At 38.7% G+C, this 24,048-nt stretch overlaps 1 protein-coding gene across 4 annotated transcripts in view; it reads right to left on the reverse strand.

Annotated features, from left to right (window-relative positions):
* Nucleotides 1–14,081: 14,081 nt before the first annotated feature.
* The window catches only part of fgfr1a (fibroblast growth factor receptor 1a), a 180,584-nt gene continuing 170,617 nt past the window's right edge, over nucleotides 14,082–24,048 (reverse strand). For all 4 annotated transcript variants that reach the window (XM_079896191.1, XM_079896192.1, XM_079896194.1 and 1 more), the window contains exons 9-18: nucleotides 23,621–23,811; nucleotides 22,066–22,211; nucleotides 21,136–21,257; nucleotides 19,771–19,881; nucleotides 19,318–19,508; nucleotides 19,105–19,227; nucleotides 17,809–17,879; nucleotides 17,591–17,728; nucleotides 17,398–17,503; nucleotides 14,082–16,026 (exon numbers count right to left, since the gene is read on the reverse strand). In XM_079896191.1, coding sequence (XP_079752317.1) covers nucleotides 15,847–16,026; nucleotides 17,398–17,503; nucleotides 17,591–17,728; nucleotides 17,809–17,879; nucleotides 19,105–19,227; nucleotides 19,318–19,508; nucleotides 19,771–19,881; nucleotides 21,136–21,257; nucleotides 22,066–22,211; nucleotides 23,621–23,811 — 1,379 coding nt within the window. In that variant the 3' untranslated portion in view covers nucleotides 14,082–15,846. The remainder of the gene's footprint in view (nucleotides 16,027–17,397; nucleotides 17,504–17,590; nucleotides 17,729–17,808; nucleotides 17,880–19,104; nucleotides 19,228–19,317; nucleotides 19,509–19,770; nucleotides 19,882–21,135; nucleotides 21,258–22,065; nucleotides 22,212–23,620; nucleotides 23,812–24,048) is intronic.

Raw genomic sequence — 24,048 nt, forward strand, 5'->3', positions numbered from 1 at the left:
TTGAGACAACAACATGCCTGGACACTTGTTCTAGGGGAACCCCTGCCCACAGAAAAGCAGAAGGTTTGGCAACAGTCCAGTGTGAATGCCACCCGGTGTGTGGCTACACCATGCCCATCTCGGGACTCTGGCGTGTAGCCAGTGCAGAAGCAGTCTCATATGAAGCAACCCGAGCAGCGTGACTATGGATGCCATATACCCAAGTAGTGAATAATTCAGGCAGTTCAGCACTGACTGAGCACGCTCGTTCGTGAGACATGCTGTCATGTTGACCAAGCACAACTCCATACTGAGAAAAGAGATTCTCTGCATTCTCTGAGCTTGCTCTTTTCCCAGTTGATCCAAAGCCCCAGATGGCTGAGGTGTTTGAGCACCAAGTCCCTATGTTTGCAAAACTGCTCTTGTGAGTGGGCAAGGATGAGCCAGTCGTCGAGGTAGTTGAGAAAGTGAACACCGTGCTCCCTCAGGGGGGCAAGGGCCGCCTCCGCAACCTTTGTGAAGATGTGAGGAGACAGGGACAGCCCGAAGGGGAGGACCTTGTTCTGATATGCCGTCCCTCAAACGCAAGGCATAGAAACGGTCTGGGTTGAGGGAGAATCGAGACATGAAAGTATGCGTCCTTCAGGTCAATCGCTGCAAACCAATCTTGTGAATGGGGCCGATTCAAGACGCGCAGATCAATGATTGATCGTCACCCACTGCCTTTCTTGGGTAGAGTGAAGTACGGGCTGTAACCCTGACTTCAAATCAGCTGGAGGGACCGGCTCTATCGTATCCTTCGCCAATAGGACTGCGATCTCTGCACGCAGTACAGGAGCATCAATGTCTGCCACTGAGGTGAACCAAAGCTTTAGCCAGACTTCCAGACGCCGTACAAGTGAGGTCAGAGGGACTAGGGCTGTCACTTTTGTGAAAAAATCCTGTTCCATTTTTGAGTCATATGTGTTTATTGAATCGATTGTAAAATCGATTTTCCATGTCTAAAGACGTTTCCATTTTAAACGCCAAATATGGGCAAATCCACGGACAACTAACAGGCATTAGGACGAACGTAAAGAGGGCGCTTGAGACGCGCACAAGTCAGCAATATTCCTGTCGATTTATTGGCGTGAAGTTTCGTACACAATGACAAACAGGAGTGCAACATTCTCGAAAAGCAATAAGCAGAGTGGACTGCCATAACATCAATGAAAAACATTACTGCAGTCTTCAACATGCCTGTGTTTACGGTTAGAAAAGTCAAACAAATGTTGCCTACGTAGGCGATTGTTGACCGTAGCCTGAATCTGTATCTGTATGCATGAGACTGTCTGAATACCGGCAGAATTCACATTTTTGTAGTAAAAATAGAAACATTATGCAGAAGTATAATGTGTGTTTGTCAGAGTTGCTGTGTGATGCGCGTTCGCTGCGGGCGTATCGTGACGAGCTGGACGCGTTCCGAGAAAAGACCGTTAAAATCGATTCCCTATTTTCGTTTTCGAAACTTGTGTTGGTTGGTCCGATCGATTGTGCAATCGATTTTCAAACGTAAAGTGACAGCCCTAAGAGGGACTATTGACGTACCCGCGGTGGGGCAGCGTGGTGGAACACATGGGCCCGACCCGGAAGACACATCGTTCCGGAGTGGGGTCAGAGTGTGTAGTACAACACTTACCTGGCTCCGTGATTTGGCAGAGGGTGCATGAGTAGGCACTGCGTCCTTGAACCACACACCACTGCTTTCTGGCGGTAGAAGAGGAGGATGAGAGGCATAGTATCGTGCACTGCCATCCGCGCTCTCTTGGGACACAGAGATTGAGGAAACTGCTCTTCTGTTGAAATTTTGGGTACCGCTGACCTTAGGGCCAGTGGCGGAACACATTTTTGACAAAACAAAAGATTCTCCACCCGGCCCTCCTCCAGGGGAAGAGCATCCATCCATCCATACATATCTACAAACATTTATGTTAGATTAATCGATTTTGACAGTACTAATATATATGTTGTAAATATTCAACAGCTATGGCTTTTACAGTAAGAGAAGAAAAGAGAAGAGAAGAGCTGTTATATAAGGACAAGCTGCAGTACTGCAGGAACAAAGAATAAAGCTACTGACCCCATTTCAAAAGCAACACTGAATAGTTACATTTCAGATCTGCATTCCAGTCACACCTGAAGAAAATATCAAATCTCATTATGCATTCTAACGTGTGAGCAATTCTAATAGGGATGCTTGCCTCATTAAACAACACTAATTGCAGACTTTCACATACTTTTCATCATTGTGCATTTCAGTATATATATGGGCAAGTCAGACTGTTATAAAGTGACACTCTTTTTAAGATATTAAATCAAACATATTTGAGTGATCAAAGTGTTCAGAGTGCTAATTATGATATGTGAACACAAGGGGGCACTAGAGCATTACCTCAATTCTTGATAGTTGAGGGTTCCTCTGCTGAATGAAAAACTGGCCTCTTTTTCTTTTTTCCCCTCCACGTCCTCCTCTCCCAGTCACTCTGTTCTTGGCAGGGTGGCATTGCAGTGGCAGGCACGGCTGTCACCAGCTGACACCACACACACCGACTCTATTCAGCTAGCCCACGTCACAGGTAGACAAACCAGGCTTTTTTCTGAGTCATGTTCTCACTTCCGAGAAGCCCGGTGTGGAGATACTGAACCAGGGCAGCATTTCCTAAAAGTATTGTAAGCCTAAGTAGATCGTAGAAGCATTGCCACCAATGGTCTCTACGATCAACTTAGTTCATGATGCTTTTGAGAAACGCAGCCCAGGACACTGTGAAGAGAGAGTTGGAAATGAACATGTGTTTTAATGTCCTCTCTTTTTCGCACTGCGCCGTCAGCAGTTTTCCCACAGGCATAGCATTACCAGCTGTGCTTCTGGAGCAGGGCCCTTTGGTTACAAACATCAGATTTTATGGTCTTGTTTTGCACTGGCTCTTTGAACAGTATCTATCTATCTATCTATCTATCTATCTATCTATCTATCTATCTATCTATCTATCTATCTATCTATCTATCTATCTATCTATCTATCTTTCTGTCTGTCTGTCTATCTATGTCTGCCTGCCTGTCTGTCTGTCTGTCTTTGTTCCAGGTAAACTAAATCACTTTATGCTTCTTTGTATGTGCTTTGATTATCGTGAGTCATGGCTTCCGTTCTATGGACCGGTAACCTGTAGGGCTTTATGTTATTTGGAAAGCTATCGACCACCATGAATCACTGCCTCTGCTCATGCACGTTAAACAGAAAAAACAGCAGATAAACATGCTATTGAGTTTATATCCCAAACCCACTTCCCGAGTCGATTCTTTTGCCAGGCTCCGTGAAAGAGTCTCTGTGCATGTTTCACTCGCACATCTGTTGGAGTTTCTCTATCTTTAAAATTTGGCTGAAAGTTTATTTTATTCTTTTTTTTGTGTGTGTGGCCTCTCTAGGATATGCGCTCCATGCGGATGCTGTTATGAATCATTTGCTTTTATATTCTGGACAGACCAAATCGACTTGAAAGTGGCAATAATTACTTTAACATGCATCAGAGAAAACCAGTCAAGCCAAACCTAATGTGCCATGAAGAAGAGGCCTTTCCAACACTACTACCGGCAGTTCCAATGAGACCATAAGGCAACCAGTATTTGAAAAATAGTGGCTTCCACTCAAATCAACTTTTTAAATACAATTTTTGTTGGTAAATATCAGTACGTTGTCTATTGAATTTAGTTTTGTGCTACTCAAGGTTGACATCCTTAGCACAATTAGTTAAAGTCCCCATGAAATCAACTTTTTTGGCTTTTAGTATGAAGATAGGAGATATCATTAGGAAACATGGAATTAGCTTTCATTGTTATGCTGACGAAACTCAGCTGTATATTTCTTCAAAACCAAACGAAACCTACCAATTCACAAAATTAACGGAATGCACAGCTGATATAAAAAATTGGATGACTTGTAATTTCCTACTTCTAAATTCTGAAAAAACAGAGATTCTAATTATTGGACAAAAAACTCCCACACGTAATAACCTAGAATACTGTCTAACACTTGATGGCTGCTCTGTTAAGTCTTCGTCGTCGGTTAGGAACCTGGGTGTGCTCTTTGATACCAACCTTTCATTTGAAAGTCACGTGTCTAGTATCTGTAAAACTGCATTTTTCCATCTTAAAGATATATCTAAATTACGTCATATGCTCTCATTGACAAATGCGGAACAATTAGTTCATGCGTTAATGACCTCAAGGCTAGATTATTGTAATGCTCTACTGGGTGGTTGCCCCGCACGCTTAATAAACAAACTACAGCTAGTTCAAAACGCAGCAGCTCGAGTTCTTACCAGAACCAGGAAGTATGACCATATTAGCCCGGTTCTGTCAAAACTGCACTGGCTCCCTATTAAACATCGCATCAATTTTAAAATATTGCTGATCACTTACAAAGCACTAAATGGTTTAGCTCCGCAGTACTTGAGCGAGCTCTTAACGCATTATAGTCCTTCACGTCTATTGCGATCTCAAAATTCCGGCCAGTTGATAATACCTAGAATATCAAAATCGACTGCTGGCGGTAGATCCTTTTCCTATTTAGCACCAAAACTTTGGAACATTCTTCCTAACATTGTCCGGGAAGCAGACACACTCTGTCAGTTCAAAGCTAGACTAAAGACACATCTCTTTGATCTAGCATTCACATAATACATTATAGACTTCTATAATTCAATGTTAGGCTGCATAGATTAGGTCAGCTGGAACCGGGAACACTTCCCATAAATCCTGATGTACTCGTTACATCATAAGAAGAATTGCATCTACGCTAATTTTAGTGTCTTTTGTTTATCCCGAGGTTTTCCCGCAGCCTGCCGGATCCAGGCCGTATCCAGATCTGATGAAGGACCTGCGCCTGGACCCGATGACAACGCAGTGCTGAAGTGCCAACTAGTCTCTCCCTATGAAGAATCCCTTTACCATTCTACAGATAAAGCATCGTCGGGAAACTCAATTCGCGTATCTACCCCGAATTGATAAAATAAAATAAAATTCTGTATCAAAAATTATAAGGAAACACCAGTACTTTGTTTAGGCTTGGTTTGTAGGGAATTCCAAACCAGCGCACATTCAAACGCACATAACTATAGAACCAATTCTTAATGCGCATGTGAACACCATCAGTGTTTCTCACAGGTTTGCGTTTAAAGTCTGTGTAGAGAGAATGGTGTCGTCTTAGCGGCCCCTAATTTAATAACAAATGATCGTTGCGATGGAAGCGAATCAATCAAAACTAACTTTAGCTGTAAAATAACTTTATTAAAGAACCGCTATAAAGCCTAAACAATCTCTGTTACCTTAAATTATACGTTTGTCTCTGTAAAGCTGCTTTGAAACAATCTATATTGTTAAAAGCGCTATATAAATGAAGATGACTTGACTTGACTTGAATCACGTGCCTTGTACGTTATGTGTGTGCACATCACGAGTACGAGCACGAGCAATAAGTTGCTGGATGCAGTTCACTTAACGGCCACCAGTGTCGCTAATAACAAGGGCTTCTGAATTCTACATATAGCCACTTTAAAGGGATATTTCACCCAAAAATGTTCCATACTACTATGGAAGTCAATGGGTGCCAACAACCTGGTTACCAGCATTCTTCAAAATATCTTCTTTTGTCTTTAACAGAGGAAAGAAACTCATACAGGTTTGGACCAACTTGAGGGTAAGTGATGACCAAATTCAAATTTTTGGGTGAACCTTTAAGGCAACAAGTAAAATATTGAAAACAGAAAAGGAAAAACAAGAATCTCAATAACATACAGAAAAAAAACCTTAAACATCCTATGAGTACTAGATTCTATTAAACCACATCAGCTTTACTTGAGAAAAAGCAGTAGAGAGGAAGAGAGAAGATTTCTGTACTGATTTATATATTTCATTGACAGTGGGTTCAGCCCTACAGTCTTGCTGAGGAAGATTTGTGTCCCATTTTGAAACTAAACAATAGGAGTGCTGTCATGCAATTTAATCTAAGCCCAATTCAATTACGGAGGATACAAAGACATAAGCTTCAAGCTTCTGTGATATGATTAGAGAGATTGAGGTAGACATCAGTCGACTGAGTCATTTCTCCCTTCATTACACAAAACATGAGGCCCACATTCAAGTAACCTATCAAGGCTGCTCTTATTTAGTCTGCTATCTATCTTATGATTGAAGTAAAAGATGAAGTACGGAGACTGCAATTATTAATTATGTGAGTCAATATTTTGTACAATGCCAAGTAGGCCTATAGCAGTTCAAAGATACTGGCATAATCCAGCTTTTAATGTTGTTTATATGTCTATGTGGTGTTTTTAATATGCTTTAAGACAAACCATGTGCAAATTCATAAGTCAACACCATTGCTGAGTATTTTCTCCTTAAAACTGCTGTGAAAAAAAGAGAGTCTCAAAAACGCGGTTTGAAATCGCTGGTGTTTTTGACATCACAAACTACCCTGTAACCAATCAGATCAACGTGCCGGCGGGCTTTAGCATATCATTAACAGCGAACTAGCAGGGGAGTCACGAGAGATGCCAGGTTAATATTTTTTTTGTTGATATAAAAAATAGGGTAGATTTATCTATGGATTTAGCAATATAGTATGATGTATGATGTATATTAGCCTACTATGTTATGATGAACTAGGCCTATGCCTTTCTCCACTGACGTTCTGAGTTGTTCAAAGATGGCAAACGAGAACATAGTTTGTGTAACATTAGCAACACATTATTAGCTGTTTAATAACATAGTAAAACAAAAGGCTAATCATATTAATTACCATTATGTGTCCGACGTTGTAAAGAGTGATATTGTGCGTTTACCTCACGAATCTACCTCAGTGAATCTCTGAGCTGGCGCGAGTGGAGGCGGGGCTAATTAGCATATTCATGGATCCCAGTATACAAAATGAGGCAAGGGTGTCGAGTTGCATTCAAGCTATTTTATTCAAAGGAAAAAACTTTTAAATATGTAATCATAAATTAGTTTTAAAGGCATAAAATGATTGACTACAGGGGGACTTCAGGAGAAATCAGCAGCTGACAAAAGACAAAAAAGTTCACTGCCACATCATCATGGTTGTGACATTATTAATCTATTTAAGATTCAGAAATTCTAAATATAGAATGAGCCTCAAGCCAGACATTTCCAAATGTAAAATGATATAGTGTTTTGCTCTCCCAGGTATCGTTTAGTCTGTTCAGACAAGACAAATATTTTTAGCCAAAGGGCTAATGCTGTATAACAAGCTGACAGGCCAAGATTATATAGCCCCGCCTAATGCATGCGAGTATTGCAACCAATCTGTGGAGGAAATCCGATCCAGTGTGAGTAGGGCAGCGCACAGCCTCAGGGGAACAGATGCATTATGGGGGAAGAGATCTCTTACTTTATTCATATTTTTTTTTTATTCATACCCCAAAGTACAGCAATTTCAAACAACTGATAAAAGGAACAAATACATGAAATCTTCTGATAAATCCAACATCACATAAACAACGGGTACAATTATTCTTGTAAAGGGGACTTAAAAGAGACGTAGTTATTTGATATTGCAAAGGGATCGCTGCAAAATAAAACTGACGTTGTCTAGAGAGAATGATTCACCAATATTATAGTTCTGACTAAATAAATATTTAACATTTCCACTATTATTGTCCAAGAAAAACACATTGAACTTTTGCGACAACATCCCCCTTTTGGACTACATTATACGCCAGATTTACTAACAGCTTGTGTCTGCGCAGGTAAACCTGATTTCACCAAGTACAACATGTTGCTGGATCAACATCTTTGTTGATTCTGTAACAGCATCCAATCAACCAATCAGATTAAACAGACAAGTTTACAACTTATGTCAAGTTTAGGCTTGGTTATAAGTTTAGGTTAATGGTTAATGGTGTCTACATCTGTGCTATTGACCTATCATTTCCCTCTGATTTTAGTGGTAAGCTATGGTCTGGTTTAGGATAGGGATTGGAGGACTATGTTTTCGGACAGGAATGTTGTTCCAGGATCAACAAAATATGTCTTACTTGACGACCCAACAGCGCAAACCCTCTTTTTGCATTAAAAACTAAAGGATTGACTAAAGAGACGCGTAGTGAATAATTAGTGGTGAAAATGCGTTATTTTTGTGCCTGACCTTATTACATATGCATTTGTAGGCACACTGAAAAAAATGATTAGTTGAATTTAATAAAAAATGTTATGGTAAGTGGTTGCACACAACTGATTTTAGCTACATTTAAACAAATGCATTAAGTTGAACTTAATCAATTTTAGTTCAACTTAATGCATTTGTTTAAATGTAGCTAAAATCAATTGTGTGCAACCACTTACCATATATTTTTTTTATTAAATTCAACGAATAATTTATTTTCAGTGCAGCGAGTATTTAAATTAATTATGCAAAGTGATTTACCAACCCAATCTCGTAGATATTTTACGAGGTGGCGATTGTGAATCGCATGAAAATGTATGATTTTTATAAAAAAAGTAAGCACGAAGGTCCACCCCTAACCGCACCCCTAACTGGGGCTTTAGCAGATCGTGTGAAATCATACAAATTCATACAAATTATCCACCAATTTGTCAAAGCGTAAAATAGTTATGAATTGCCGTGAGATTGTGTTGGATTTATTGTCGTAGTCAATTTCAGTGTTTAGGTAAGTTCTGCGTTACAATATTGTGTTACTCCCTTAAAGTAACTAATTGCATTACTTGGTTACTTTTTATTGAAAGTAATGCGTTACGTTACTTTTGCATTACTTTTTCTCACTTGGGCTGGGCTTGCTTGCTCGATTTTTTTAATTAAAAAAAGTTCTATTTTTGCAAATCTAAAGGCCCTTTAACACCAAAGTGAAATGAATAAAGGCTGATTTATACTTCTGCGTCGGACCTACGCCGGAGCCTCTACGCTGTAGGCAACGTGTTGGTTTTCATTTATACTTCTGCGTCGTTGTCCGCGTTCACGTGCGCCGAGGGAGCATGTGAAACCCGAGGGAGCGGTCCTAGCAGACCAATCACAGCTCTTGCGTCCGCGTAGAGTTGACGCGTTGTTACATTTTTGGAGAGGTGCACGTCAGGGTACGCGCGCTACACACAGCCTACGACGTAGCTACGGCGTAAGTTCGACGCAGAAGTATAAATTGGGCTTAAGCCTCAGGCTGATGGAGATGTAAGTTCACTCCTATACAGTAGAGGGCGCCGCTCAAACAAACCTTTCAGCTGTAGTGGCATTCTGGATTGCAGAAGAAAGTTGAACACTCTTCAGCAATAAAAACAAAAAAATAAATGTTTAACTAAAGTCGTTTTTGCTTATATGGTGAATTGGATTATCGTAGGTCAGCAGCAAAGAGATTGGCTAATAAAGTGAGATTAAATACATAAAGTGCATTTGTGTAATTTAACATTTAATCATTGCAGGTTTGCATAATATTCTCAGTTTGCATTTCACTGTTTATATTCATTTTGAGGAATACTGAATCAGTTTTGTGCAAGTGAGATGAGTAAATGCCTGCTCACATGTAGAACTACAATAAGCATCATGTTCACACAGCGCACACACACAACGCCTCTGCACTTACTCACGATTTATCTCAACACGAGGACAGGAGAGCTGTCAGTCAGTAAATGAGAAAAACTAACTTGAGTTATTTATTTGAAAATGTAACTCAGATATTTTGTTGTTAATTTCAAAGTAATGCACTACTTTAGTCACTTGAAAAAGTAATCGGATTACGTTACTCACGTTAATGCATTACCAACACTGATCAGTTTACTGATACTTGCGCCATTATTCACCGGCCAAAAGGTATTTCTTAGCCAATTTTGCGCCTGACCTGCACTTGAATTTGTGCATTCTCTATAAATTACCTGCAGAATTTTCTACTCATCTGCACTTTTATTAGATTGCAGCCGCACGCTAATTTGCCGTTTAGTTAATCAGGCCCTATCTGGGGTAAATTGCTTTCTCACAATCTTCTGTTGATTTCTTTTTCCACTGTTTTATTAGTCAAGATTGCTCTCTCTCTCTCTTTGTTTTCCATCCACCATTATTCTGAAGGACAATACAGAATTTAAGATTGATTGACAGTTTGACGCCCTGTTTGACCTTTCTGTCATTTCTCCACCAGTGATTCAGTTCCTCAGTCCAGTGAGCAGTGCAGTCACACACACACACACACACACACACACACACACACACGGGGTCACTGACCCAAAACACACCCCACCTACATTAAAGGTCAAACCCCCCTGCGTCTGCCAGAGACATTCTCATATAGAAATATCGTGGAGAACTGAGGAAAGTAGCCTATGCCCAGCCCACTGCAAATGCTAATGCAGATCCATTTAGTTTTTCTGTCTGATAAACATAAGTTTAAAAAAAAGATCACACTTTACAATAAGGTTTAGTTTGTTAACAATGAACAATACTTTTGCAGAGTTTATTAATAATATTCAATGTTAATCTCAACATTTATTAATACATTTTAAGATAAAAAATTAACATTATTAAAAGCACTGTGACATTAACAAACATTAATAATTACTGGTATTTTTTGGGGTGGTAAAAAAGTTAAGATTTAGCTTTTTCTAAAACAGAAAGTTATTTCGTTTTTTGTGATCACAAAAGGCATTCATCTTTCTTTTAGCATCCAAAGATTATTTAAATTGCTAATTATTATTAAGATGTTTCAAAAATAGTAAACCTGCCGTCATGCATACATATGCTGTGATTAACAATCGAAAACTAAAGTAAATACCACCATAGACCAGAAACGTTTTCTGAACACGTAGAGCATGCAGTAAAGCAGTAAATATATGTGGGTTTGTCCTCATCTAAAGTATTCAGGGAATAAACAAAAATCTCTTTCATGAGACCTTCATTTAGAGAGCGATCTGGGTCTGTTTGAAGATTAGAGATTAAATACCCTCTTTATCTACAAACCCTACATTTCCTTTTCAGAGAGTAAAGATATCAGAGACTGTGATAAAGCCCCTGAACTCCTCCTCTGTTTCAGACAGAGAGATCAGATTGGTCATGAGCAGATGCAGATGGCCTAAATGAGGTGAAATATTTTTGTTGCTTAGTTAAGAGGGTTTGAATTGATGTTCGAATTACTTTTCAATTTATGAACACTACACTTCAAATAATATTTATTTAAAGTGTTTTTGAAAGAAATCTCTTATGGTGACCACATTTCTATTTTCAAGTGTAATTTATTCCTGTGATCAAAGCTGAATTTTTAGCATCATTACTCCAGTCTTCAGTGTCACATGATCCTTCAGAAATTATTCTGATTTGATGCTCAAAAAACATTTCTTATTATTATCAGTGTTGAAAAAAGTTGTGCTGCTTCATATTTTTGTGGAAACTGACACTTTTTGTTTTCAGAATTCTTTGATGGATAGAATTTTTTTTACACCAATTGTAGTATTTACTTTGTTACCCAAGTTATTGTTAACAAATTGGCTTGTTTCATACGTTTTATGAAAATATAAGTTTATCAGTACCTAAAAACCATTATTTGGTCCCAAAATATTTGCAACCTTCATAACCATTCTGGCATTTTTTTAAACAAATTATTTAATTTTTGTTTGTGGAATCTTATTTAATGCTTGAAAACGCACTCACCCTAAAGACTCTCCCTCTGTGTTTTGACTTTATGATCCCTGAATAATTCAAAAAACAGTCTATCCATTAATAAATCAACAAATACACATAACTCACTGATTACTACATCCAAACTAATAGGATACTCTGCTTTTCTTGGCCACTCAGAGTCATTTTCGCCCCAACATGTGTACTTGCCCTCAGTGTGACATGTAATGTTTGGAAGTACACAGCTTACATTGGATTCCCTTCAACTTTTGTGCTGAAGGCTGAAATTGTGCTGACGTTGTTGAGTTCACACTTACAGGGTCGAGCACAGCTGTCCTGGACCATCTGCCCAGAGTGAGATAATACAATTCACTTCACATCCTCCACTTCCACCTCCGCTATTAACACTCCCGCTCTCACTCAGACAAGAACATTTAGATGATGCTGCAAGCGTTTCTTGATGGAAGAGACAGATGCCTGTCGTCATTTACTCGTGATGTTCTGTTGAGACTTACTTTCTTCCATGGAACACAAATGGAGAAATTTAGAAGAATGTTCTTGCTGCTCTTTTCCATTCAATGAAAGTAAATGGCGACCAGAAGCTGTCAGGACAGAAAGCACCAATAAAGTGGTGTTACACACACAAAGCTATTATGGCTTCAGAAGATTTGGAATATAGCTCATGTGTCATGTGAAATACTGTTGTGATACTCTTTGTTGTAACAGGCGTTTGTACGTTTTTACTTAAATTGGAACGTAAAAGTCCACATTAGAGGTTTAGTAACTAGTTAGTTTGTAATGTTGTACTTAATTTGGTTGCACCATTTGTTCTTAAAGTCACCATGAAATCAAATTTGATGGAATATTATAAAATTTATCCATGCAGATCATTATTTTATTTATTTTTACATAAATTTACCTTTGTAGTCCTTAATCAAAATAATTTCCCCTCCCGCTTTCAAAAACATATCTTCTCTTCTCTGATGATGTGTTTACTGGTGTGAGGGCGGGGCAACCTGTCACTCACATGAGATCCACCAATAGCAAACCACAACCATCCAATCAATTCCCCATGGATAAAATCAAGTCCCACCCAACATTTGTTCTTGTTCCAGAAGACATTTCACTCGGATATACGATCTCATGAAAGTGCGTATCTATAGCACGAATGATATTTCTCATATCTTTTATATGCCAAAAAGAGTTTTTGCGTACATATGATACACAGTTTTCGCGTGCATATGATACGCACGCACTCCTCACCCCTAATCCTACCCAAGGGGTTTACAGTGCGTATCATTTGAACGCAAAAACTCTTTTTGGCGTATAAATGATACGAGAAATATCATTCGTGCTATAGATACGCACTTTCATGAGATCGTGATATACAGTACGTCACAATATGGTAACTTCCTTTTCGTGCCAACTATAAGGCAGAACGTATTTAGCACGTCGTAAGCTCTCCATAAATTAATGTGTGGTTGCATAATATTAAGTTAACCTTCAATGATCCAGTGGCATCCTTCAAAATCCTGAGCAGAAGATGTGTTGAATTCTAGTTTATCCTGTTAAGGTTGATTCTAACTTATGTTACCTCACGTAACTTACGGTAAAAATAAATTTCCACTGAAACAATGCTTAATCATGAAATAATGTAATCAAGTATTTTATATGCAAATAACATTTCCAATCTATGGAAGCTTGTTTCCGCCAATAAATAATTACTTGTGAGTTTTATCTCGCAATTCAGACTTTTTTTTCTCAGAATTGTGTTATAAACTCACCATTGCGAGTTATAAAGTTAGAATTCGATTGAGAAAAAAAGTCAGTCTTTTTTTCTCAGAATTGGACTATCACAATTTAGACAAGTCGTCAGAATTGAAAATTGCGAGATTTAAACGCAATTGCGATAAAAAAGTCAGAATTGAGAGTTTATATCTTGCAATTCTAACTTTTTGTCTCGCAATTCTGACTTTATTTCTTGCCATTCCCATAGAGCAAGAGTGTCGGCCCAGATCCGGCACACGTGGATTCCATACGGCCCAGATGTGGGCCGGATCTGGGCCGACATTACCTTGCCGTCTGGGTTGCGAGTTTACATTTTGCAATTCTGAGAGAGAGAAAAAAAGTCAGAATTGCAAGATGCAGTTGTGAGATAAAAAAGGCACATATATCTTTTAAATTGTTTTATTTTGTGGCGGAAACAAGCTTCCATACCAATCGGTATTTGAAATTAGTAGCAATAAATGAATAACAAATAAGAAATGACATTTATGATTGATTGAATTTATTTGGCAAGCACATGGAGGGCGCACACAAACGTTTGCCGTTTAGATCGGGTTCGTGTTGAACAAGTCTTTTATTCACAATGTTCTCTCTATTAAAATGTAAACAAGTGTAAATGTCAACATATCACCACGTCTAAAGGTAATTTGTCAGGTAATCAATCTGTGTTTTTATTCCAACCATTACTCCAGAAGGCTTCTGTAAATATTTCGTTTATACGTAGGGTTACGTTTCAATTAAGTGTAAAAGTATTTAATAGTGCGTGACTTTAGTGGCCCTGTACGTCGCAGCGAAGTGCGACCAGTCACCAAAGAGCAACGTCAACATTGTGCCAAACAGCTCCTTCTGTGTAAATGATGATTTTAAGGTAAACGTCATTCGGTTTCAACTCGGAAAATAAGAATTCAACACAAGCCGTTGCATATCAAATAAAAGCTGATACATTTATTGATGCATTTGAGCTATAAATTTGGCGTCGACTAAACCGTAAAGCAACAGTCCCAGTCGTAATGCACGCCTTTGGAGAAAACAGACAGTGTTTCTAAAGTCCATATCCGTTGACCCGCGTTGTCTCTCTCAGAACAAAGCTATGCTCCACGAATGAAAATTTACTACAGCCGTCTCATAAACATCACAAACAATGTTAAATTTAAACCGCTGTATACTCTGCGACCTTCAACCGTATTCTTCAAGCGTGTAAATCAAGGCTGGTGTTGCAGGAGTGTGTGAGCTGGGACTGGGAAGCGAGCCAGTCGCCGCTGCTAACAGTCATGCATTTGTAGCGTAAGATGGGTCACTCACACCGCTATAAATAAGGAGCTAACGATTACACTCGGCTTTCAGCAGGAGACGGCATTTACACTGCGAGCTATGCATTATAATATTTAATCACCCCTACTAACCTGCAGTCAATTTCACTGTAAACACAATTTATGTTGTAAACTCGTCAGCAAGAGTGATGTTTACAAGCTTCTTTATGCGGCATGAAAGAGTTCGTGAACAGCATTTATTGGATGTAATCCTTGTAGAGGAACATAAGTGATCTGCAGATCTTACACACTGTTGATTTTAACGTGCGAAACATTTATAGCATCTCTTTTTTGGCCGATATCGAATTCATCGAGATTTATCATGATAAAACGCATCAACTCGGACTCGCTTTTAAGACATGGAGAGGAAAACCTTATGAGGCTTTTTAATACGTATATTTCTATAGCTTAAGTCTGACGCTGTATAGCAGCAGTTCTGAGCCACTTCTGCATCAATGATACACCACAACAACGTTACGAAACAAAACTGGCCGTCGATCAGCTCTTAATAATATCATTTCATCTACAATTCTCATGGTCACTTTCACAAAAACTACACTTCAAAAAGTTCTAGATAGACGCATCCTGGTACAAAAAAAATGCAACAAAACTCAAATCGTGTAATAAAAAATAAGGGTAGAGTGTAAATATATATTCATATTTATACATTTCTAGATGTATTTACAAGAAAGGCTGTGAGTTGCCCGTTGTTAAAATACATTCGGGCAGACCGTTTAGTGGAATACATTTTCTTAAGAATTTGGTCTCGGAGGCAAAATAAAGGTCCTTGTTTAACACCGATAGAAGATATAAACACTCCCGACGTCCGTCGATCCGTCCCTCGTTCAATGACGCCAAGGGTTTCTCTACTACAGATGACAGACGCGGATATTTCATACTGAGAAGTCTGGAGAAGCAAACACGCACCACTTTCTGCTCAAGTGCCCTAGGACAGGTAAAGGGGTCAGTGAACGGCCGGTTCGTTCCCTTCCAGCCGGATCATTACGTGATGTCCATCCCAAGCGCTTCATCTCTGAAGTGTGTGTGCTCTGTGGCAAAGCGTGTTCTCCGTGAGTTCATCCAGACAGGTCACACACTGAAGAGTGAGGGAGCTCAGCGCTTTTTGAAGGCCACCCCGCGGTTGGGGTGCGGGGGGAATTTGGGCAGGCAGGGCTCGTCAGCGCCGGGGTCGTGAGAGAACACCGAGTCTTCGCCGGAAGAGCAGGTGGAGCTGCGGGTGTCCGGGAAATTTGGAGAAAATTGGTCCAGAGACATAGACAGGTCCAGATACTCCTGCAAATGTAAAGCATACACAAAACTTTTTGATCTTTTTGTTACCATAACAACAACCACAAATATTATTATTAAATAATAATAATAATAATAATAAACATTTTAATTGTAATTCTATTTAATAATAATAATAATAATAATAATAATAAACAACAACACTAACGTTGTTGTTCTTGTTTATTATTATTATTATTAATTACAGACCAATAATAACAACCGTAATAATAATAATAATATATTATTTTATCTTAATGCATTATTATTGATATTTTTAATTATTGAATAATTATTTTTATTATGATTCTTGTTGTTGTTGTTGATTTACTATTAATGACTGAATAATAATAATCATCATAAAAAACAAATAAAGTTCTTGTTTATTGTTATTATTTGTTAATGTTTTATTATTGATATTATTGAATAATACAAATTATCATTATTTATTATAAATTACTGTATAATGATAGTAATAATAATTATTATCATTATTATTTGTTAATGTATTTTTATTGATATTAATAATTATTGAATAATGAATTTTGATTGTGACAGCATAGCTCTAGGTATATTAAATAACTACTGAATAATAATAATAATAATAATACATAAAAAATAATAATAACAATTATAATTTTTATTAATGTATTATTACTGATATTATTGAATAATAATTATTATTATTATTATTGATGATAATTAATATTATTAATGATTGAATAATAATAGTAAGAATTATTATTATTAGGTAATGTATTATCGGTTTATTATTAGTAATAATCTGAATAATCATCATCAACATCATCAATAATAATGTTGTTTTTGTTCATTGTTATTATTATTTCCTGATCAATAACAAAAATGTTATTATAATTATATACTGATATATTGATATTAATTACTGAATAACAAAACCAACAATAACAATTATTATTTGTCAATGCATTATTATTGATATTAACTATTGAATAATAATAATAATGATAATTATTATATTATTATTATTATTAATGGTTGAATAATAATTATCATTAATGTATTATTATTTGATTATAAATGATTGAATGACAATAACGACAATAATTCTTATTCTTGAATTAATTACTTATTATTATTTAATAGTCACAATTATTGGAAATAATTATAATAATTAATTAAAATAAAATAATAATTATTGTCCAGTAACTGTTTTTTTAAGCACATCTGAAATGTCACGCAATGTACTGAAAGCTGATTTGTGGATTATAAAGCTGCTCTGGGCTGCGTTTCCCAAAAGCATCGTTAAACATCTCCGGTCGCCAGTTCCACTGAACTCTATTGGTTCCGACGGAAGTTTGGGAAATGCAGCCCTGATCTGCTTCTGCTTCTGCTCACCTGACAGGACGTCATGGAGAGCGTGCGGTCCAGATCCTCCACCAGCTGTTTGAACGTGGGTCTCTGAGACGGGACGGCATGCCAACAATCCCTCATCATCATATACCTGCAAGAGGAACGTCATAAGACCATCATAAGACCTCCAGCACCATCATGACAGAAGTCATATCATTACTACAATCACGGGTCTTACAGTTCATGGGTGCATGTGGAGGGCCGGTCCATGCGGTGGCCTTCCTTTAGCAGTTTAAAGAGTTCCTCGACTGGGACACCTGGGTACGGTGAGCCGCCCAGAGTAAAGATCTCCCACAGCAACACCCCAAAAGACCACCTGACATGCAAAGACACCATTATTAACAGACACAGGCATTATGTATCAGAGTGTGTTTGAGAGAATATCTTCAGACGTACACGTCGCTCTGATGGGTGTAAATGCGGTCGAACAGAGCTTCAGGCGCCATCCATTTCACTGGTAAACGACCCTGTGAAGAACACAATCACTTTATTCACCAACTCATCACTTGTTCGAGATTATAGATCAGCATTTGTGACAATCCTGCAGATGATTTATAATTATGGCTCCAAGAAAATCAAGACGACGAGAATCATACAAGTCCCACTGTAGTCAATTTTATCCCTTAAAACTCACCTTTGATCACCAAAATGACATTTAAATGTTTTTTTTCCTTGAAAGAAGGAATGCCTTAATATCTAGAACGTAACTCTGCACCCTTGCCTCATTTAGTATACGCGGTTCTATGAATATGCAAATGATCCCCGCCTCCACTCACTCACAGCAGCTCAGAGATCCACTCATTGACCTGATTGGTTATAAGCAGGGTTTGAAATGAACTTTTTCACTCACCGGCCAATTTGGCAACTACATTTTTAAGTTACTGGCCATTCAGAACTTCTACTAGCCAAAAAAAGAAAAGAAAATAACCAGATTAACTACGTCACATCTTATATATATATATATATTTATTTCATACATTCATATTTAAACAGAATCCTGTCATCCAGCAATCTCCTCCCTTCCTCTTTCATCCTCATCCTTTTCACCAAAAATGTGTTTTAGATGGACAGATCAATACAGTACAGAGAACATAAAAAAAATTAGGATGTTGGAAAATAACAATATTTTTTCTGTTAACCAAATGCTTTTTAATCTTCGCTATTGCTTCAATGCAAATGAACAAGCACGCCGTTATTTGTTTCGTAGTGACGTGTGTGTTCCAGTAATTCAGATATGATCAGATTATGCGCAATGCGCTGTATTTAATATATCATGATGACTCACAAGTTCAATATTTGAGTATAAACATAATAAGTAACACGCCAAATTGGCTAGTGATTTGACAGCGTTGACCGCCACAGTAGATTATTGTTCATTTCAAACCCTGGTTACACGGTAGTTTGTGACGTCAGAAACACCAGCGATTTCAAAGCGTGTTTTTGAGACTGTCTTTGGTTCACTGCAGTTTTAAGTAGAAAATACTCAGCAATGCTGTCGACTTATGAATTTACACATGGTAGCATATTAAAAACACCACATATTCACAACATTAAACGCTTGATTTTCACCACAGGGGGACTTTAAAATACAGATATCATCAGATAGCACTCACTGCGAGAACTAAAAGCAATGATTAAAAATTGGTGTTTAATAAAGTGATTTTTCTGATGTGTCTCAGTCTGAAATCTTACATTGGTGGTTTTCTTGTAGTAATCAATATGATGGATGTCCCTGGCCAGACCGAAGTCGGCTATCTTCATCACGTTATCTTCAGTTACCAGGACATTACGGGCAGCCAAGTCTCTATGAATGCACTACAACAGTGAAAACACACATGTACATTAATCAAAGGAACAACTATAAAGACGCCATTTGACTGCGATGAGAACAGAAGAGACGGCAACCTTCTTGGACGAGAGGTACTCCATGCCACGAGCCACCTGGTAGGCGCAGGAGATCAGGTCTTTGATTGACATGTTCTCCACGGGCACCTGGTCGGGGTTGTAGCAATACTCCATCCCAGGTGGACGGCGCACGCGCAGATACTCTCTCAGATTCCCCTTTGCAGCAAACTCCACAAGGACGTAGAGCGGACCTGACAATGGCCACATGAAACATAATCAGTCTTTACCGGAGAGGCCACAGTTTTTGATACACTAATGTGTGATTCAATAAGGAAGTTAGGTTCAATTAATCTAGCCATGTGAAATCATAACAGCTGGACTGATGACAACCTTTTGAAGCCAAAAAGCAGTGAGCCTAACAGATTGGTTTTGAAATGTGATTTACGCCCGTACTGCATTATCTCTAAATGCTTCCCTCCGCCCATCCGCCTTCTTAATTCACCCTTTACTCACCGTCTTGTGTGCAGGCCCCCAGCAAGTTGATGATGTTCTTGTGTTTGCCAATAATCTTCATCATTTCCATCTCGGAGATGAGATCTGACAGGTCCTTCTCTGTGGCGTCGGCTATAAAAGCAATATTGATGAACACACATATATCTTAGTATGACAGATCACGGAACCTTCAACCTCTATGCCCAGAGGGACAATCAGGTTATTATATTCATGCTTTCCTTTTTCATATATTTTCCGGTGTGGACTTGAAATCAACTTAACATTCAAAGACAATGACATGAAAAAGCATTCAGAACATAATCGGATGCATTTCCCAGCTATACTAAATTCTCGGTGGAAAATAATGTAGCATGATAATTGATTTTATTGGATAGTAAAAAATTAGGCTATGCCACTATAGAATAATGTGTATTGATGAACTGTGTACAAGTTCAGAAACATTGATTATTTTTGTTTAGCAGGTTAATTCAATTAGTGTTTTTTTTACCATTTATAATGCTGCTGAGTAATACTGTCTATGTATAATGCATTACAGTTCAGTAAGTGAGTCAAATGTTAATACATTGAATAAATCAAATGGATAACGAGTCTGGGAGTTTGTCTCACCAATTCATCCACAGAACCGGTTCATAAGAGTCATTCATTTGTGAATTAGCCTACTGTACAGTGGTCACGCTCAATGCTTGCTAAGGCTCCCAGTTACTAAGACTAAGAGAAAACTGTTATTCATTTTTATTTATAATATTTTTATTTGTGGAAAGGAGCTCAGTTAAGAGGTCAAAAGTTTTAGAAGCTCATAAATCATGTACAGTAAGGTCTGAAGAGACTCATGTGAAATCATACAGGGGAGAAGCCAGTCAGAGTTTGTGGCAAAACCTTACAGTGCTTGTATATTGTTGTCTTTTACTGCATACTTTTAATTTTTTAATTCATACTCAGAAAGTAGAACTGAAATGACAATGAACAATGAAAACTGAAAATATAAAAATAAAAACAAATTAAAATATTAATAAATGCTATGTACATAAATAAAACTAAAATAACACTGATGCAGGACACGTCAGCACACACTCTTGTGTTGCCGATGTTTGCCAACGTTTCCGGGCATTGGCTCGCGAGGAGAGGACAGGAAACAGACAGACCCTGAATCAGAATAAACAAACTGCTGTGGTACGGTATGTGACACCAGAGCTCAAATAACATGCTTCAGGGCGAAGGTGGAATACAGACGAAAGCTCAGTGGACCATCAGATTCCTCATGAGATACTGAATTCCAGACAGAGTTTGCTGGCATATTTCCCTTTTTACACCTCACACACACACACACACACGTGTCAGCTAACAACGGTGGCAGAAAACACTTACATTTGAGCATCTTGACAGCCACTTTGGTGACACGACTGGGTTTGTCTTTATCCATCCCCATAGCCTCGGCCATCATCACCTGCCCAAAGCATCCCTCTCCAAGCGGCTTCCCAAGAACCAGCCTAACACACACACACACACACACACACAATATCAATCACTGACACTGCACACTTTGCCAGGCCATTTTTATGTGTATATTAGGGCTGCACGATTTTTCGCAATTTACATGAAATCGCACTTAAACTGATTTCGGTTTATCGCAATTGTGAAATTGCAAAGGCTGGGATTATTTGTTATGCGCAGCTTGTCACTGATGTACGGCTCTGTAAACGCTGCTCTGTCTGAAAGCACTGCGAGTTTGAGTCGCTTATAATGTGCATTTGAAAAAGCAACACGCATCAAACATCTTTCAAAAAATGAAAAGCGTTTATGAACCTCTTGTCCAACAAAAGACATTTAATAACATGCTTTTACTCCAAACTCACTTCATAACGACAGCTGAGCTCATCCTTCTGTGAGATGATGTTGCTTCTTACACAGAATAAGGCAGTCGTGTGTTTATTAGTCATGTTTAAAGTGTTTCAATCTTCTGTTTATTCAGCTACAGTGATAGGGGTTTCCTGAAAGGACGTGTGTTATTGTACTTCTGCGGCGGGGCATATTTTGCATGTGTGTGTGTGAGACGCCCTCTGGTGTTCAGATGGATATGTGGTGTGTGTGTGCACGTGTGTGTGTGTGTGTGTGTGTGTGTGTGTGTGTGTGTGTGTGTGTGTGTGTGTGTGTACCGATCAGCCGTTCTGCACTGACAAACTGTGCAAAAAATAATCACAGCCTTTGCCAAATCACGTGCGGTTTCATTGCGATTAATCGTGCAGCTCTAGCACATATGCATCTTTAGTTAGTGAATGAGTACTATGTGTGTGTTACCTGTCTCTGTGTACCTCCCAGCGTGGGTCCTGGGGCAGTTCGTACTCAGAGACCCCTGAGAGCATAGGAGAGCCACTGGAGGATAAACGCGAGGGCCGGACCAGCATCCCACCAGAGTGCATAGATGAGCTGGAGTCCACTGACACCTGCACGGAAATACTTACAAATTACTCTCCACACAACACAGCAACACAAATACACATATAAAGACTGTGGTCTTGTGCGCTCATATGGGTGTATGCGAGTTACTTGGTCAGGGGGCATCTATAGACACCGATGCAGAGAGATGCACTGATATTATACAACAATCATCAACGAAATCAGATCAAAACGGAAATCAAAAATGAGCTCAAAAAGAAAATAGTTGGAGAAATGAGAAAAGAAGTTTTACATTGGAATCCTGCAAGAAACCTTGAGTTTAAATTAGGCATTATATTATTTTAAACAATATGATAGCTTCGTAAAGTTGGGGTCATATTTGTCATTGTCACGATTTTTTGTGGGCCAAATAAAGTCAATTCAATAAGAATGAACGCAATCCAAAATTTTGCGTGAGGGCGAAATATTTCCCCATGCTGGTCAGGCGGATTCGCAGCTGCTTGGTTTGAAACGGACTTGTTGATTCCTAATCCACATGATTAGGAATTTCATGAGGGTGAAAGATTTCCTATGCAGTTTTCTCGACGGGCGTAAGTTGGGCGCTGCTTGGTTTGAACGCGCTTCAGACATCGCTAGACTATTGACAGACCTTTTTTGCCCATAAAATTTCACAAATGCAACTGCACCCTAAGGAACAGAGAAATTAAGTCTTCATTTACAAAATAATCTTGTTTTTACATGAAAACAAATGCTTTAAATGAAAGAGGCAATATTATACCCTTTTACAAAGTTTTGATTTTGTTTTTGGGCTCTGCTAGAATAGGTTTTCATGCTTGAATGTTCAAAAAACACTTTTTTGAATTCATTTTTCACATATTCTTCATTATTGCAGCGCCTCTCTTCCCAGTCTGTCAGTAACGCTCTGTTTAGTTCCTGTCTCCATGAAGCCCTCCTTCTGAAAAGCACGCTGTGCTCTGATTGGTCGTCTGGATCCGTGTGTTGTGATTGGTCGAGCGCTTCGAGTGTGTTCAAGAAATGTCCCGCCACTTTCCATAACCACCAGTTTAACACACTACTAACTCACTTAACCAGGCCCCGCCCCTTTATTCTGCGTATGAATTCCTTTAAATGAGGAATATTATGACGTGTTCGTTCCCGGAAGAAACTCAAGACTACAATGGAGGCGTTTCAGGGAGTTCAGAAACACTGACACTGATATAGAGAAGAACTGGAACTTTGCAGAGCTTTTTCATGCTCAAACAGTAACATTACACACTAAAGAAAGATGAACATGGAAAAAAGCATAACAGGTCGTCTTTAACACTATTATAGTTAAATATCCCCACTATCAAACTAAATACTACAACACCCCAACATTAACATAAGAAACTGCTGAAATATGATGTTTCTATGTTTAGTGGTAAAGAGATCAAACCCCCTATCTACTTTCTGTTACCTGTCTGCGCAGAGGGATGCTCTTGGCCAGCTTGTGAACCGCCAGCTGGCTGTTGAAGTCACTTTTCTTGGTGGAGCTGTGCATTTTGGCCAGCACGGCGGTCACCACCATCACACAGATGAGAAAGAAGCCCACGCAGTAGATCAGCACCTCCAGGTAGGTCTGGTTTGGCAGTTGAGTCGGGGGAATGGCTAGATTATGAAAGAAGGGAGCAATGCAAGGTGGCAGAAGGGAAGGGAATGAGCTTGCTGAACGCTAAAGGGATGATGTGTTTATTTACCTTTGTGTGCTAAGAATGACAAATCAGCCTGTACCAGCAGAGCTTGAATGTTTGACAATCACTGCAACTGACCCTTTGCTAAGTCCCGCCTTAATGTTGCCATCCGCCATGTTATCAGAAACCAATGTGTTCGAAAAGCTTTAAATGG

This window comes from Squalius cephalus (assembly GCF_949319135.1).
Source record: "Squalius cephalus genome assembly, chromosome: 16".
In the NCBI taxonomy this organism is placed as follows: domain Eukaryota; kingdom Metazoa; phylum Chordata; class Actinopteri; order Cypriniformes; family Leuciscidae; genus Squalius; species Squalius cephalus.